This window comes from Pteropus alecto, unplaced genomic scaffold, assembly GCF_000325575.1.
Source record: "Pteropus alecto unplaced genomic scaffold, ASM32557v1 scaffold42, whole genome shotgun sequence".
Taxonomy (NCBI): domain Eukaryota; kingdom Metazoa; phylum Chordata; class Mammalia; order Chiroptera; family Pteropodidae; genus Pteropus; species Pteropus alecto.
In genome coordinates, this window is record NW_006434825.1 from 10,733,267 (window position 1) to 10,750,174 (window position 16,908).

At 52.5% G+C, this 16,908-nt stretch overlaps 1 protein-coding gene and 1 pseudogene across 2 annotated transcripts in view; one reads left to right on the forward strand and one right to left on the reverse strand.

Annotated features, from left to right (window-relative positions):
- Positions 1-209: 209 nt before the first annotated feature.
- Positions 210-329, reverse strand: LOC112478221 (annotated as a pseudogene).
- A 626-nt stretch (positions 330-955) lies between these two features.
- The window catches only part of CDH5 (cadherin 5), a 33,946-nt gene continuing 17,993 nt past the window's right edge, over positions 956-16,908 (forward strand). Inside the window, exons 1-5 of one of the 2 annotated variants that reach the window (XM_025045387.1) lie at positions 956-1,075; positions 8,574-8,651; positions 10,632-10,694; positions 11,957-12,176; positions 16,229-16,517. In XM_025045387.1, the coding sequence (XP_024901155.1) occupies positions 11,976-12,176; positions 16,229-16,517 (490 nt within the window). In that variant the 5' untranslated portion in view covers positions 956-1,075; positions 8,574-8,651; positions 10,632-10,694; positions 11,957-11,975. The remainder of the gene's footprint in view (positions 1,076-8,573; positions 8,652-10,631; positions 10,695-11,956; positions 12,177-16,228; positions 16,518-16,908) is intronic. The other variant, XM_015587653.2, reaches the window with a different exon arrangement.

The following is a 16,908-nucleotide window of genomic DNA, read 5'->3' on the forward strand; positions in this document are numbered from 1 at the left end:
GAGCTCTGGTCCTGCCTCAGCTGCTTTGTCTTCCAAGCTGCTTTTTGATTCTTATTTATCTCAACAGCCTTGTGGGGTTGAGGCTCTGATTGTCCCCATTTTACAGATGAAGAAACTGAGGTTCAAGGGGCCACACGACTGGACCACGGTCACATCAGAAGCAGAACCAGGATACTTGATTCCACCTGATATTCCTTTTTTCTTTTTAACGCCTATAGCACCTGGGCTTCCTAAGTGGTCTCCCATCCAAGTACTAACCAGGCCTGACCCTGCTTAGCTTCCGAGATCAGACATTGATCGGGCTTGTTCAGAATGACATGGCCATAGACCATGGACCGTGGCTCCACTGGGGCGTGAACCCAGGACTTTCTGCGTGTAAAGCAGATGTGCTAACCGCTATACTATGGAACCACGTCACCAAACCCAAAAGGTCCCCACAAACCCAGGCTGGCACTAATCCGGCCCTGCAGAGCCAAGAACTGCTGTCTGTTTCCCTTCTCCCATCCACATGACTTCTGAGGCCCCTAAAGCCTCACCCTCCCCCAGCATGTCATGGGGTCACCTGAGAAAATCTGGCTCTAGGCCCAGGCTGACCCAGGCTGGATACTTGACTCTGCTACACCCCAGCTAGGTGGGCAAGTGCCTTAAACTAGCTGAGTCTCAGTATTCTGAGCTATAAGATGGGGTAATGACTCCCGCCCTTGGGGTTACAAGAACTAAGGCCCTTGGTAGGTGCTGGGCTTGGGGCCTCAGAGATGAAGTTGTAGAGCTGGGGTCTCAGGTGGGGTCCAGGGCTCAGCCTCCGTGGGGTCAGCCTGGCTGCCCTGAGGCAGCCACCACCCACGGGGCCTGCCTATCTGAAGCCAGCCCGGCCCTCACAAAGAAACAATAACAGGAAACCATCCCGGGGGAAGTGGGCCAGGGCCAGCTGGAAAACCTGAGGGGGAGGCAGCGGCCTCCCTTGCTGCAGGGTGTGGCTCCCCACTGGAGGCTGTGGCCGAGCTCCGCAGAGCCCCACAGCACTCGGCCCTGGGCAGACGGACGGAACGGAGACATCGCTCAGGCCACAGGCACGGTGAGTAAGCGCTCCCCAACCCTAGTCTATCCCAGACCACTACCACATGCCCAAGATGGAAGGCTCCTCACCTTCCCCATCTGTACAATGGTCACTGGCAGAGTCCTAGGTAAGAGCCAATCTTCAGGGCAGACGGGGTTTCCTCCTGGCTCAGAGCAGGGCTAGGAAGCAGACCCAGTGGTGGTGTCTTGGGCACAAATGGGTGTTCTTGGGGCTGAGGGATGGGGTAAGGGCTCAGCTCTTCCACATGTAGACTCTCCACTCAGTGTGACTCGAGGGCCCACTGGCTTCCAGCAGTGCCAGGCCCAGAGAGGGCAGAGTCCTGCCTGAATTGGTCAGCACGCCAGGGGCAGATAGTGGTGCCTAGGCCTAGGCTCCCGCAGGTGCCCCTCCCCCCAGCGTGGAGGATTAACCACAGCCTGTCGTCACTCCCTCCCCCCATGGCTCCTACTAGGACTGGGCGAGAGGACCCCCGGGAGGGGCGGTCTGAGCCTCGGCCTCTCTGTCAGCCACGGCCCCGATTTTCAGAATAGGCAAGCTGAAGCTTAGCTCCGAGTGCTTCAGTCCCTGCTTGTGAAAGGCCCTTCCCTTCCCGCCCCGGACACTGCAGGGGCCACTCCGAGCTGTGGGAGCCGCAGGTGGGAAGGCAGCCAGCCCATCCCTTCTCCCTCAACACCCAGACCCCCGAAGTTGGGGCCCCGAGGCCCTCATATTCTAGGGAAGTCCCCCAAAAGGACTTGAAGGCAGCTGACCTAGGGTGAGAGCCCAGCCTGGAGACAGTCGTCCTGGGGGCAGATCCCAGCCCTGCCACTCACTTCCCATGGGACTTTGGGAAAATTACGTTATCGAACCTCGGTTTGCTTCCCTGAACTACGGAGACAGCGAGGCCTTTTTTTACAATTCATTGTGGAAACTGAAGGTGATACACACAGAAAGCGCTCAAACAATGGAGCTCGTTATTTTACTACTACCAACCACCGCATGTGTCAGATACGGCCTTTCTTCGTTTCTCAGTGACGGAAACTGAGATTTGGAGAAGTTCAATAAGAGCGGGAGTGAGGCTTGGAACAGGATCTTGAACCCCAAAGCCCAGGCTCTTTCTGGCACCGCGTAGCTTCTCCACATCTCAGCTTTCTCATCTGTAAAATGGAGGAAACGGTCTCTTTTTGAGTCAATTATGAGGTGAAGTACACACCCAGTGCCGGGAGTGGCTCATAGTAGGGGACCTTCAAGAAATGATGGCTGAATTTACCCGCTACCCCAGAGCTGACTGTGGCTGTGAATGTCGAAGTTTTTGACCCCTGAAGTCAGTCAGTCCTCAGCAGGCGAGAGGAAGGGGGTGAATGTGAGGGAATGTCCGCTCAGCTCTTCCTCTGGCAAACTCTGGGGAGCTACTCTGTGCCAAGTTCCGCCAGCCCCTCTAAAGACATTTCTGTGCTTGTTCCGCCAGCCCCTCTAAAGACATTTCTGCCATGAATGGTGTGCAGATTGGGTCCTACAGGAGATAAACGGCGTTCTGGGGAAGGCGGGGAGCCTAGGCAGCTCAGAGAACCGGAGGGAGCCAGGGTGGCCGGAGGATTTTTAAAGCAGGGAGGGCTGGTGACACTGAAGACCATGAGTGCCCAAACCAGGAGCTTTGCTTCATCTTGAGGTGATGGGGAGCAGTGGGCCTCTCCTATGTAGCCTGAGTCCAGCCACCTGTGCGGTCCAGCCTGGGGCCGGGGGGCAGCGAGTGACCTCCAGGTGCCTGGGAGCTGCTGAGCCAATTCCAGCTTATTGTGGTGAGGGGGTTGGGGGAGGCGTCCATCAGCCTTGAATGGGTTAAGCTGCTCGCCCTGCAGTCTGGACCTGAGCAATTGTGTTGCTGAACAAGGGCCGGACATGGGGGCAGGAAGCCGGAGGGGGCCATGCTTATTTTCTCCCGAAGCTGGATGACTCACAGCTCTCCTGCTGCCTCAGAAACGCAAGGTGAACACAGCGGCCACCAGCTTAGGGAAAATTTTGGGCCCCTCGCCCATGCTGGCTACATGGATCACTTCTACGCACCCCGTTGACAGCCTTGAAGCTAAAAGAATTCCCATTCGACACATGGGACCACAGAGACTGAGAGAGGCTGAGCGGCCAGGCCAAGGTCACACTATGAAGAGGAAGCAGGATATAAGTGAGGCTAGCTCCTTCTGACCCCACAGCCCTTACCACACTCCATAATCAAGCTCGGAGAGGGGAGAAGTCAGGGATGGTTGGACGTGACACTTCAAGCCATACAAGCAAGTACCTGGATGAGTCAGGAGCCCAATGACCTTAGTAAAGGAATGTTCTAGGAGATAGGTCCTGCCCTGAGGAACTTGGTTTCTGGCTGGAGAGATAATGAAAAGCCCGACCTAACACAGGTCCAAGCTGATGTTGCTGGGTGGAGAAATCCCAGAAGGCTTCCTAGAGGAAGAACAGGAGCCCCAGAGGATGCTAGGAGGTTCTGGGTCTACAGGTTGAGCCTCAGTCTTCTCATTTCTCTAGGGCAAGGGATGGAGCCATGGTCCCTGATTCGTTCGGAGACCTCCAGATTGTCTGTCTGGAGTCACGGCATAACAGATCCTGACAGGTGCAGAAGCCAGGAGGAGGAGGAGGAAGCAGGGCCTGTGGGGACAGGACAGGCCAAGCAGGCAGTAAATAAGAATTGTTTTTGAATCCTGTGAGTGAGGAGGGAAGCAGTGACAAGGCCAGAACTGGAGACCGAGGCAGGCTGACAGGGAGCAGTGGGGACACTGACCCATCAAGGTCAGGGCCTGGAGTTCATGCGGCTGGATGCTGAATGAAGTGGAGACAGACCCAGAACCTGCCTGGTCAGAGACACTCAGGCCAGGAGGCAGGGGACACAGCACAGACGGACATTCAGGCAGAGGGAACCTGTGCAAAAAGCCTGCTGGAGAGAAGAGCACTGTGCATTCCAGAAATGTCTGGTTCTCCTTGTGGCTGGAAGGGGCAGGGAGGCAGAGGAAAGGATGGCGCGAGTCGTAGGCAGGGCACACACTGGGCCCTCAACGCTGGCTCAGGAGATAGATTCATCCCGCAGGAGATGGGAAGCCAGGGAGAGGTCAGCAAAGGGGCAGCGTAGTCGGCTCATTTGAGTCGGAGTCAGAGTTGAGACAGGGGGCTGTTGGCAGATCAGGTCTGAGACCCACAGGAGCAGATCCTTGAGCCAAAGTGAGTTGCGAACCAGGAGAAAGTCCCAAGGGGCCAGGTGGTAGCTGTCCCACCCCCAAAACAACCCACCCCTAAGGCTCCCGGGGCCTCACCCTGCACACTCTCAGTGTCTATAGCTGCCAAGGCACAACTGTAAATGTTGGGATTTGAACAACTTGGGAATCCCTGAAGGAGTTTGGGGATCACTGTGCCTTGGACTGAGGTAGTGGGGTGGGAGGGCAGTGGGGAGAGCTGCCCAGGGCCACACAGGGAGGGAGGCTCAGCGCTTTCTTCTCTTGCAGACACACCTCCTGCATGCTCTGGGCCCGGCCCCTCACCCCTGACCCGGCCTCTGGGCTACAATCCAGAGGCTGCAGGAGGCTGGGCTGGGACTGAGCATCCAGCCCCCCCTCTGAAGCTTGGCCTGGGGCTGGGCTCAGCTGCCAGGGCTTGTCCCAGATGACTGCGGGTATGCTGAGTAGGAGCGGAGGGGCCAGCCCCACAGAGCAGACTCTCCAGAGCTGGAGTAGGCAGATGCCTGGGGACAGGGGTGTGTACTTGCACTTGCGTAGGCAGAGTTGAGGGTGTGGTGTGTCCGTGTGGCCTCAGGATATCGTGTTTGTATCCCTGACCTAGATGCCCCACCCCCAGAGGCCCTCCAGCCTGCTCAACAACCCCGCAAAGCCCAGACGTTGCCCCCGAAACCTCAGGTTTAAGCAGGACTCTGGTCTGGATGAGGAGCAGGGGGTCTGCCAGGTGGTCAAGGACAGAACCAAGCCAGAGGCATCTGCCAGGGCCACCCCACTGAGCAGCTCCCAGCTGAGTCCAGGCTTCTTAGGGTCAATCTAGCTACACACAGAGCAGCTCCAGCCCCTGCCCTCCCTTCTGTATCTCCTTAGAACCTCCTTTTAAAGAGCACAGAGCTGAGCGGATCTCACAGCCCCTTCAAGGCCAAACCCCAGGCCACCAAGAGAAAGAAAGCAAAGGGAGTTTTGCCTGATGTCCCACAGAGGGACAGAGGCGGAACTCACTCCTGGAGTGAGACCCTCAGACCCATCCAGGCCCTGCCCCTCTCGGACCCCTCACAGCATCCTACACTCCTCCATCAAAGCACACATCGCAATTCGAAACCTTTTTTTTTATCGAGTTGTTATTGTCATTCTCCCCGACCGGGATGCCATCTGTGTTTGCTCCCCGTGTATCGTTCATTACCTGCCACCTACCTGGTACTCGATCAATGTTTGTTGAGTGACCGTGTAACCCCAGGGCTCTAGGGAGGACTTCAGAGAAGTGATGGCATGTGAGCTGAATCTAGGTAGAGGAGAGAGAACGGCAGGTGCAAAGGCCGGGAGGATGTGACCGAGCTCGGCATCTAGGTTCTTACCTCAGTGGCCCCACTCGCTGAGGACAAAGACCCAGACCCGGGGGCTCTCCAAGGCCTGGACCACCCAGACGCAGGTGAGCCCAGCCATTCTCCGGATCCTCCAAGGCTCTTCTGCCTCTTCTTCTGGGCCTGTATCTGCTCACCAGGGACTCTGGGCTACACTCTGTCCTCTCATTTTGGCTCCACCCCAGACCTTCCCAGACTGACCAAGGGCACAGAAGGCCCAATCTCATCCACGAGTCCATTTGGAGCTGCCCCAAAAAGCCTCTAACATGGCCCCAGGGACAGGCATCGTCACAGATCCCGGACGACAGGGGCATGGACAGGCACCTGGCCTCTGCATGCACAGCATGCACACCTGAGCTGCCAAACGGAATCCCCTCTGCCCTCGAGGCGGCTGTCAGGCAAACTGCCAGGGCTATTCGGCCGGGAAGTTCTGAGCACAGAAAGCATTTCCAGAATCCTCTGATCCTCTGCACATTTGTCACACCCAACTCTACCCAGTAGCATTCTGAAAACTTGGTGAGAGCAACCAAGAGACCTGACTGCTAACTGAAGGATGGTAAAGGGCTGAAATAAGTCTGACCCAGCTGTAGCTCTGACAGCGCCTCTGGAGGTGCGGCCCCTGGAAATTCTGCTGCCTGCTGTGGGTGCACAAACCCTCTCGCCTGACTTCCTCTCCATCAGCAGGTGAAGGACGGACAATTGTTGGATAAAACCCTCCCCTCAGCCCGCATTTTGGTGGCCAAATTTCTAACACAAAAGGCGAAAGACACAAAAACGTGGCTTTTCAGATGGAAAGTCTCTCAGGTCCCGCTGAGATTGGATGTAAAAGGAACCCAGGATTTAGAAAAAGAAAGACCTGGGTGAGGGTTCCAGATCCACCACTTCTGAGCTGTCTGTCTTGAGCCTCCTCCTCTGCGAAATGGGGCTGATAATTCCTACCTCCTGAGGATGGTGTGGAAAGCGAATGTGATGGCATCTGTGAAAGCCCAGCATGGAGTTGACTGTTACTATTGTATGTGAATGTCACCACAGAGAGAGGGACATGATGCGAAAAGCACTATTTTGGGGGAAAGGCAGCCTAAGTTCAAATCCAGGCTCCGCCTCTTGCCCCTGTGACCCAGGACCATTTGCTCCATCTCTCTCATCTCTAAGCCTCACCTGCAAAATGAAACTATTGTGGTTTGCAAGGTTTAAATGAGATAGCGGTTTGCAAGGTTTAAATGAGATAATCTGTGCCCTGAGGAGGTGCTCAGGACTATCAGCCCTTTTCCACCGCTGTGGGCAAGAAAGGGCTGTGTTGGGGGGTCACTTGAGGGTCCAGCATGGAGGGACAAAGATGGGATTATGTGAGTCTCATCTCCCAAAGGCCCCCATATCCAGGGTCCTACCTTCTCACTAACTGCTCACTGGCAAAGAGAGCTGAGCAGGCAGACCTCCCCCTACCCACCCGGCAGGGACACACTGGTGTGGGGTGACGCTGTGGGGGCCAGTGCCAGTCCTGTGTGCCAAGGGGGTTCTTTACAGGACTCACAGCAGGGCCCCTGCTGGACACAGAATAGAATCTGAGGGGCTTTCCTGCCCACTCAGGGAATACTTTGTATGTGGGGGCAGCCAAAGCCCACTGAGGGGTTTAATGCCCCCTGTGAGCCATGTGGCCATAGCCTGTGACTGGTGGCCTTTGCTTATTTAAGTCCAGCATGGTTATATATTTGTTTGGCTGATGGCTGCTGTCAGGCCTGGGACCACAAGCCCATCCAAGCAGGCCTCGGAAAAGAGGAAGCCGTTCGTGCTCCTCTTCATGATGCCAAACAGGGTCCCCGGCAGTAAATAAGATTTACCCAGGGGGCTCAGACAGAGACTTGCGAAGGGAACACTTATAGAGTCGGGAGCTGGCTCAGGGAACGAGGGGTATGTTGAGGCGCATGGAGACCAACCCACAACAGGGGAAGCCCTTATCGCCCAGGGCCAAAGGCATAGAGCAGGGAAGGTTGCTTCCAGAACCCTGTGAGGGACAGGACCGTGGAGGGGCTGTCCAGCAGGAGCTGTCAGCATGGAGAGATGCAGCCACAGCAAGTGAAATGAACCAGCACAGAGAGAGTCCCATGGAAGAAATACCCAGCTTCTCTCCTCCCGTTCTCCCGTTCCTCAGAGCTCCTCCTGGAGCCCCTGTTGGCCAAACACCAGAAGCCAGGGCCAGGAAACCCAGAGGTTAGCCCCCGGACACAGAGTAGGGCTCAGGGGAGGTGGAGGGGAATGGGTCTGGCCGGTAAATCCCCCATCCCAGGGATGGGGTGTGAAGGAACAAGAATGGTAAGTAGACGACTTGGTGGAGAACCAGAGCGTCCGTAAGGATGCATACACATTTGGGTTCGTTTTTCGCTACTGTTGGTTGGCCATGTTGCAAATATTTTCTAATTCAGCCTGAAAACAGCCCTGAGAGGTAGATACTCGTGTTCTCACTATACTGATGATGGAATCAAGGGCCAGGAGGTGAAGCGTCCTATGTGCAGTCACGCAGCGACAAAGCAACGCCTCTGAGGTTCTGTGAACCACGGAGCCTGTGGTCATAGCTGTCACCCTGCACTGTGTGAGCCCCACTATACTGATGATGGAATGACGTGTGGCTGGGCCTTGATTAGGGAAGATACAGATGGGACGAGAAGGAAAGATCTTCCCCAAGAAGGAGAGAAAGCTGTGGTCTGAGATCTGCCTTCGGGCTTGGGCATCAGCCCTGTGACGGCCCCCAGCTGTGCGGCAGTGGAGGACGCCCAGGGATGCGTAGGGCTGTGAGACAAGGACCAGGGACAGTCCCCGGAGGAGGACGTTTGGGCTCAACTCTGAAGGACAAGTTCACCAGACGGAGAGGGGAAACCGGGACCCTGTCCTGGGCCACTTCTCTCCAGCTCCTCGCTTTCCTTACTGTTCCAGCCTCGCAGGTCAAACGCCATCCAGACACACTGACCATCTGCCAGCTGCTCCAGCCCCGCTTCCTCCCCCGGACACCAGGTGAGTCTCCAGCAGCTGTTGACCATGGCCACAGAGACCTTTAATAGGCAACTCCAACCTGACACGGGCCACGCAGAACTTTTGGTTTCCTCCCTACCAAACATGCCACAGCCTCGGTCTTCTAAACCTCAGTAAAGGCCCTCCTGTCCGCCAGCGGCTCAAACCGAAGGCTAAGAGCCGTCCGTCATTCTTCCCCATCCCTCGCCCGCTACCTCCCCTTCACCAGGGAGTCCTGCTAACTCTACCTCAAAAACATATGCCTTGTCCAGCCCCTCCTAAACCTGGCCGGGGCTACCATCAGCTCTCACCTAGATGGCAGTGACTGCCTTTTCCTGGTCACCCCTCGCCCAGCCAGCCCCCTTCCCACAGCCTACCTCACAATCAGACTGCATTAGTCACCTACGGCTGCTATAACAAACCACCCCAATCATGGTGGCCTGAAACAACACAAATTTGTTACCTTGGAAGTCAGAAGTCTGAAACAGGTCTCAGTGGGCTAAAGTCAGGGCTTCATTCTTTCTGGAGGGTCCAGGGGAGAATCCGTTTCCTTGCCTTTTCTGACTTCTAGAGGTTGCCCACGTCCCTTGGCCCGTGGTCTTGTATCACTCCAACCTCCGTTTCCGTTGTCACATCTTTTTCCTGATTCTGACTTTCTTGCCTTCATCTTTTAAAGACCCTTTATTATATTGGGTCCACCCACATAATTCAGGATAATCTCTCTATCTGGAGATCCTTAGCTTAATTATATCTGCTAAAAGTTCTTTTGACATGTATAAGTTCCAGGGTTGAGGACATGGACATCTTTGGAGGGGTCATCATGCGGCCTAACACAATAACCTGGCCACCTCTTCTTGTGCCCCACAATTCTCCATTATTCATTTCTACCTGATATGGGGACCTTCTTTTGGTTCTTTAAACACACTACCCATTTTTCTACCTCAGGGCCTTTGCACCTGCTCATCCTTCTGCCTAGAATTCCCTTCTCTACCCTGGCATTCCTAAGGCTGACACTCAGATGTTGGCTTAAGTGTCATCGCTCTGAGAGGCCTTCCCTGGCCTCTCCGTTTCAGCCAGCTGCCCCCTCAGTCTCTGTTGCAGCCCCCACTGTAATTCCCTGAGCACCTCTGATCTCTAACTGATGTTTTTCCTTGTTTACTTATTTTCCTGGTGTCCCACTATAGTGCGCACTGCCTGACGGCAGGTCTTATCTGTCTCGCCCACTGTTATACCCCAATGCCTAGCATGCGGCCCAGCGTACAGTAGGTGCTCACTACCCATCGGGCTCACACCCTGTCCTGCTCAGAGGCCTGAAAACTCTCTCTCCCCATTTCTCAGTTTCACTTCTATTTGTTTTACTTTTTCATTTTTAAGTCACTTCTCACTTGAGGAAGGAAGAAAAACTGTGACTTGAAGTTCCTTTCTGACCTAAGACGGAAATGACCCACTGGGCCTGGGCCCAGCGAGGCTGGGGCAGGGGTCATGCCTGCTGCCTCTCCTGAGTCAGGGCCAGCTCCCTGGCCAGGACTCCCAGCCACCTCACACCTCTGTTCACTGCCTGGAATGGCTGCCCTTTCCACATCCCATCTCAAAGGGCACCAGGTTGACCGCCTCATTTGTGACTGAGGAAAGCAAGACACGGAGCCAGGAGGGCCTCCCCCCAGGCACACGACACTTACATCCTGGGGCCTGCTTGTCCCACCCCAACCATAGAAGCCCTCTTCCTCCTGGGCCAGTGGCAGGGGCCGCACGTGGGGACCTTAGATGCTAAGATCAGCAGAGCCAGAGGCCAGGCTGGCCTGATGCAAACACCCTCAGCCCTCACTGAGGCCAGCCTGGCGCCAGTGTCTCAGAGGAAATGTTACTAGAGTTTGGAAACCTCCTGTGATAGGCAGAGTCCAGCCTCTCCCCCGGGGCCAGGGCGGGGGGTAGCCAGAGAAAGAAGCCTCCTACCCAGAACCCTGTGAGTCCTCTTCTCTCCAGGCAGGAACACTGGTCCCACTTCTACCCACCGCTCCTTCTCCTGAACCATCCTAGGGATCACAGGTCAGTGACACGGGAACCCAGCTGGGGCGGGCTGATGGGGTCAAGGCTGAGAGGACACAGTGATGGCCAAGGTCAGAGCTTCCACCCACCATGGGGCAGTGGGGAAAATCCCTCTTCCTGGAATTTAGGATGAAGCTAGGCACTCATTGATGGGTGACCCCAGATCCCAGTCCGGCTGATCCCACATCCTGAGGGCTGCCTTCAAGGGCATAAACTAGGCAATAGTACTTAAAAGGCCCCTATGCTTGGTTTCATGTTTTTCTGTTGTCTTCTTGAAATTTTTAATAACTTTTGAACACAGGACTGCACATTTAAATTTTGCACTGGGCCCTGAAAATGATGAAGCTGGTCTTGTGAGCCCAGCCTCTCAAACCCCACCCCGCCTCAACCCTCCTCTTGTTAACAGCTCCTAGGCTGAACATCTCCCACGAGTTCTGGGCTGAGGCCTGACTCTCGGGGTTAGGACATTTGGGTTTCCTAAGAGCCCTCTGGAGATGGCATCAAAGCAATACTGCTCTCTAGGAGCTGTGGGGCTGGCCAGCGGACGGGTTTATTTAGAAGAGCCTTTAAATCCCATGTCACAGTAGCTGCTGGTCTAAGAGAGAACAGTAGGAAAAAAGCATGAACTTTTGGACCAAACGGACTTGGTTCAAATACCATCACTGCTGCTCACACCCTGAGCAACCTCAGAAACGTCACTACACCTTTCTGCTCCTCAGCTTATCTGTAAAATGAAGGTCACAATTATACCCACCTAGAGGGTTACTGGGAGGATTAAAATGAGATTACATAAGTACTTGGAACAGTGTCAAGCACATAGTAAGTGCTCAACACGTTAGCTGTTGAGGTCAGACACTTGGGATCTGTTGTCAGCCCCACCGCTTGCTCCTAGGGGAACTTATGTCACTTTTCTCACGTGTACAATGAGGATAACTGGGTACCCACCGCCCAGGGCTTCGGGAGCTGCCGTCAGCGTCAGCATCACCCTCTCGTCTAGGAAACTTTCCTGACAGGCCTCCTCTGGGCTCCCCTGTCCCCTGTGCTTACTTCCACACTAGCACATGTGACACTTACGTAGGAATTGCTTCTGTCTGTCGTCCCCTCCGAGACTGGGGGCAGGAACAGAGTCTGGCTCTGCTGGTATCAGCAGGTGAAGGATGAAGGCGTGAACAGATAACGGAGAGTTCGGTTGTCTCTCAGGGCCAGTCACTCCCCAGGGTAGTGACCGATATGTTCTGATGGTGTCTCCTCTCTTTTCCCAGATCTGTGCCTCCTGGGAAGATGCACTGGCTCCTGATGCTGCTGGCTACAGTGGGTACTTGCCCAGACCTGCTGGTGGCAACGGCCACGAGCGCTAACCCTGCCCAGCTGGACACTCTCAGTGTGCTACCCGCCCTCCGACGCCAGAAGAGAGACTGGATTTGGAACCAGATGCACATTGATGAAGAGAAAAACTCCTCGCTGCCGCATTATGTGGGCAAGGTAAGGCTTAGGCCCAAAGCAGTGGAGGCCTCTGCAGCAGGCCACCCACAGTGATGATGGTGGTGGGGAAGGTGGTGACAGATGTGGTGGTGGTTGTAGGGGTGGGGACAATGGTCGTGAGGGTGATATTAATGGTGATAGAGATGATGGAGGTGGTACAAGAGGTGGTGGTGGTCATGGTAACGAAGGGAAAGGTAACGTGTTGATGATGGCGATGATGATGGCGATGATGATGATGGCGGTGGTGATGAGGAGGAGGACGAGGAAGGCAGTAGTGGTCGTGACAATGGTGACGAGAAAGGAGAGGGTGGCCGTGTGGTGACAGGGATCGCGGAGGTGGTGGTGGTGATGATAATGGTGGTCGTGATGGGGACGAGGAGGGTCACGGTGGTGGTGGTGATGATGGGTGCCATGGTTCATTTTCTCCCAGACCTGGGTCTGTGGACAAAATATCCCTGGTAGAAGCGCCACCCCATGCACAGGCTGAGGACAGCAGACTGGCCTGGGGGTTCAGGGCTTAGGGCAGCTGTTAAATTTTCCAATCTTATAGGTTTGAAAAACCTGAGCAGCCTTCTACAAAACTATGCCGGTGATAAAGCTCATCATCCAGGCCACAGTTGCCAACCCTGGTCTAGGCCTTTGAACCTTTTCAAAAGATCCTTTCTCTCAGACTAGCCCTACCTAGTTTTCTGTCATCCCACATAACTCCCCAGACTCTAGCACAGCCACAAGGTGCCTGACACAAGCCTGCCCTCCAAGGCTCCAAGCCCCACTTCCTTCCCCTTTAATACAACCTGTTCATCCCCAGTCACCTTCCTAGAACTTGGAACTAATGTGAGTGACAGCTGAACTGTCTTAGTGTGTGAAATTGTTATTGACGCCCAAACTATCCATTATAATTCAAAAGAATGGCTCTAGTGGTGGAATGTCACACACGCAATGACAGGTAGATGAACTAGGTATCTTGAGAGCTCTTAGTAACGAAAAAAATTTCTTTCACGTACATAAAATCTCATCACATCAGTTTCTAGGAAACTAAACGTGGTCGACTGAACAAAGACTAGATCAGTGTGCTGGTGAGAGGAAGTACGGTGCCAAGCACGCAGGAAGCGAGGCGCTGGGAAGACCGCAGGGGGCAGACAGAATGGCCCCCACCCTCACGGAGCTTGTGGTCTAAAACAGGAGCTGGCAGAACCGGTCCACCACCTGGTTTTGCAAATAAAGTTTTACTGGAAGAGACATGCCCATGCTGGTTGCTTTCATGCTACAACAGCAGATTTGAGTAGCTGTGACAAAGACCATATGATCAACAAAGTTGAAAATATTTACTATCTGGCCCTTTAAATAAACAGTTTGTCAGCCCTGGTCTAGAAGGATAGCGTACTTCAGACAACGAACCCCACAAACAGCGGTGATAGGAGAGCCCTATGGTCACAGAGAAACAGACCAGCGAGGACCCTTTGATAGGACAGGGTCCAGCAGGCCTCGAACCAGAAACGCCACTGCAGCTGGGGGACTTGCACTCACAGACCCACTCACAGCCACCTGACTATGCCCACAAACTCCTCCTGCTCCCAAGAATGACAGGAAACTTTAAATCCTTCAGTATGGCCAATCAGGTGGAAAAGACACATGCCCAGGGTCACACAGTGAGGCCAGGACAGAGCCTTAGGAGAACAGGAAAGCATAGGGTTCCTGATTCTCAGCACAAATATGAACTCTATGTCATAGAGGAAAATGTTGTCAACCTACTCACGTCCTTCCCAGTATGATTACTGTGCAATGAATCAGCCACTGAAAAAAATGGCTGGCCCCAAGGAAAATCTAACAGGTGAGTCATAGGGAATAAGCAGAACGCGGGGGCCACCTGCAACACGCACAGCCTGACATAGCAACCTTTGAAGGGCTCACCCAAGGGTCTTTAAGCAGCAGGGCCTGTCTTCATCTGCCAACAGTATTCACTTGGTACCTAGCACGGGGCCTGGGAGAGTGGAGCCATATGCTCCCCCCACCCCGGATAGAAACAAGGATGCCTGGGAGAGGCATGGACAGCGTTCTAAGTATTACCTCCTAGCTCCAAAGACGTCATCTGAGGGAAGGAAGTCCCTGTTTATCAAGGCCAGAGCCTGCAGCCTTTGTTTACAGAGTGGATTGGACAATGGGAATGAACTCTGAGCTGCCTTCTGAATCCACGAGTATGGGTCAGCATGGCTTTGAGCATAAAGACGTAATATCCTAATATCATTTTTTAAAAGGAGGGCTCCCCAAAACCTATAGCCCCAGTCTAAGAGAAAAATATCAGAAAAATTCCAATAGAGGGGCATCCTACAAAAAAACCTAACTAGCACATCTCAAAACTGTCAAAATCATCCAAAACAGTGAAAGTCTGAGAAACTGTCACAGCTGAGAGGAGCTTGAAGAAACATGATGACTAGATGTAACGTGATGTCCTGGATAGGATCCAAGGAACAAAAAAGTGGTCATTGAGTAAAAACTAAAAAAAAAAAAAAAAATCGGCATAAACTATGGACTTTCGTCAACAATAATGTATTCATATTGGTCCATTAATGAAAACAAACGTACCAGACTAACGTAAGATGTTCATAAGGGAAACTGGAAACAGGAAGTATAAGAACTCTCTATACTATCTTCTCAATTTTTCTATAAATCTAAAACTATTCTAAAAAATAAAATCTAAGAAAAGTTGGAAGGAAAAGATAAACGTATTCAAATAAAATCTTACACAGAATTCCAATAAAATCAAAGCTGACTCACTCCCCACTCACTCCCCTTGCCCAGGTGGGTCCCAACACACCCACCCAGAACCACCCCCTGATGCTGCTCCCACAAAGGGCTCCAGTGACTCTATGCTGCTAAACCCTAGGGACATTCCCAGACCTTGTGGGATGTGACCACACCCTTAGATGCTCCCTCCTCTGTCTTGAGACCCACTCTTTCTCGGCCAATAGACATGAGAAGATGCTCAACATCACTAATCATCAGGGAAATGCAAATTGAAACCACAATGAGATATCGCTTCACGCCTATCAGAATGGCTATTATCGAAAAGAAAACAAGTACTAAATGTTGGGGAGAATGTGGAGAAAAGAGAACCCTCATGCGCCGTTGGTGGGAATGTAAATCTGTGCATCCACTATGGAAAACAGTATAGAACTACCACATGACCCAGCAATTCCACTTCAGGTATTTTTCCAAAGAAATCCAAAACACTAATTCAGAAAGACATATGCATACCTATGTTCGCTGCAGCATTATTTACAATAGCCAAGATATAGAAACAACCTAAATATCCATCAATAAACAAATGAATAAAGAATACATGGAAATATATATATATATATATATATACACATAACATATATATGTATATAAGATATTATTCAGCAATAAAAAAGAATGAAATCTTGCCATTTTTAACAATATAGATGGCCCCAGAGATTATCATGCTAAGTGAAATAAGTCAGATAAAGACAAATACTATGTGATTTCACTTACATGTGGAATCTAAAAAAAAAGCAAAAAACAGAAACAAACTCATAGATACAGAGAACTGAGGGTTGCTAGAGGGGAGGACAGCGAGTGGATGGGCAAAAAGGGTGAAGGGGAAGAAGAGAGACAAACCTCTGGTTATAAATGAATAAGTCATGAGGATGTAATGCACAGCACAGGAAAAAGAGTCAACGTTATGGTAATAACTCTGTATGGTGACAGATAATTACTAGACTTATCATGAGAATTACATTGTAAGGAATATAAATGTCAAAGCATTGTGTTTATACCCAAAATGAATATGATACTGTATGTCAGTTTGAGTTTTTTAAAAACTGCAATGTCACATTCCTGGCCAGCACCACACACACATACATATACATGTGCACAAACACATACATACGCATGTGCACAAACACACATGTGTGTACATAGACGTAGCTACACACATGTACTTGCACACTCACATGTGCACGCACACTCACACATGCACGCAGCCTACCAATGCCCATTCTCAGCTCACAGCACCTCTTCTCTCTTAGATCAAATCGAGTGTAAACCGCAAGAACGCCAAGTACGTGCTCAAAGGAGAGTCTGCGGACAAGGTCTTCCGGGTCAATGAGGACACAGGGGACGTGTATGCCTTTGAGAGGCTGGACAGGGAGAAGATCTCCGAGTACCACCTTGTTGCCCTTATAGTGGACAAGGACACCAAGAAGAACCTGGAATCTCCTTCCAGCTTTACCATCAAAGTTCACGATGTGAATGACAACTGGCCTGTGTTCACGCACCGGTTTTTCAATGCATCTGTGCCAGAGATGTCGGCTGTGGGTACGTGCCCAGTCTGTCCCTCTGCCCCCTCCCACTCTCCCTCATCCCCAGCTGAATGCCCCTCTCCATCAGCAACTTCACTGCCTGGGCCAGGATTCGGTGAGTTCCGAGCAGTGATTGTAATGCCCATATCACCATTTTATATGGCTTGAAAGAAACTGCTTCACAGACTAAGCTCTGACGTGGCCCCAGACTGAGCCCTGATTCTGATCATAAACTGAGCCTTACCCATCAGAGACACGTGCATGTCTGATGACTCTTTAAAGCAAACCCCACTCGCTGCTCTGTCAGGACTGGCACACCAAGAGCATAGCTTTTGCACAGGAAGATGCCAATTCTGTCACAAAGGCACAAAGAGTCATCTCTATGATCCATGCAGGGGTAGCAGGGG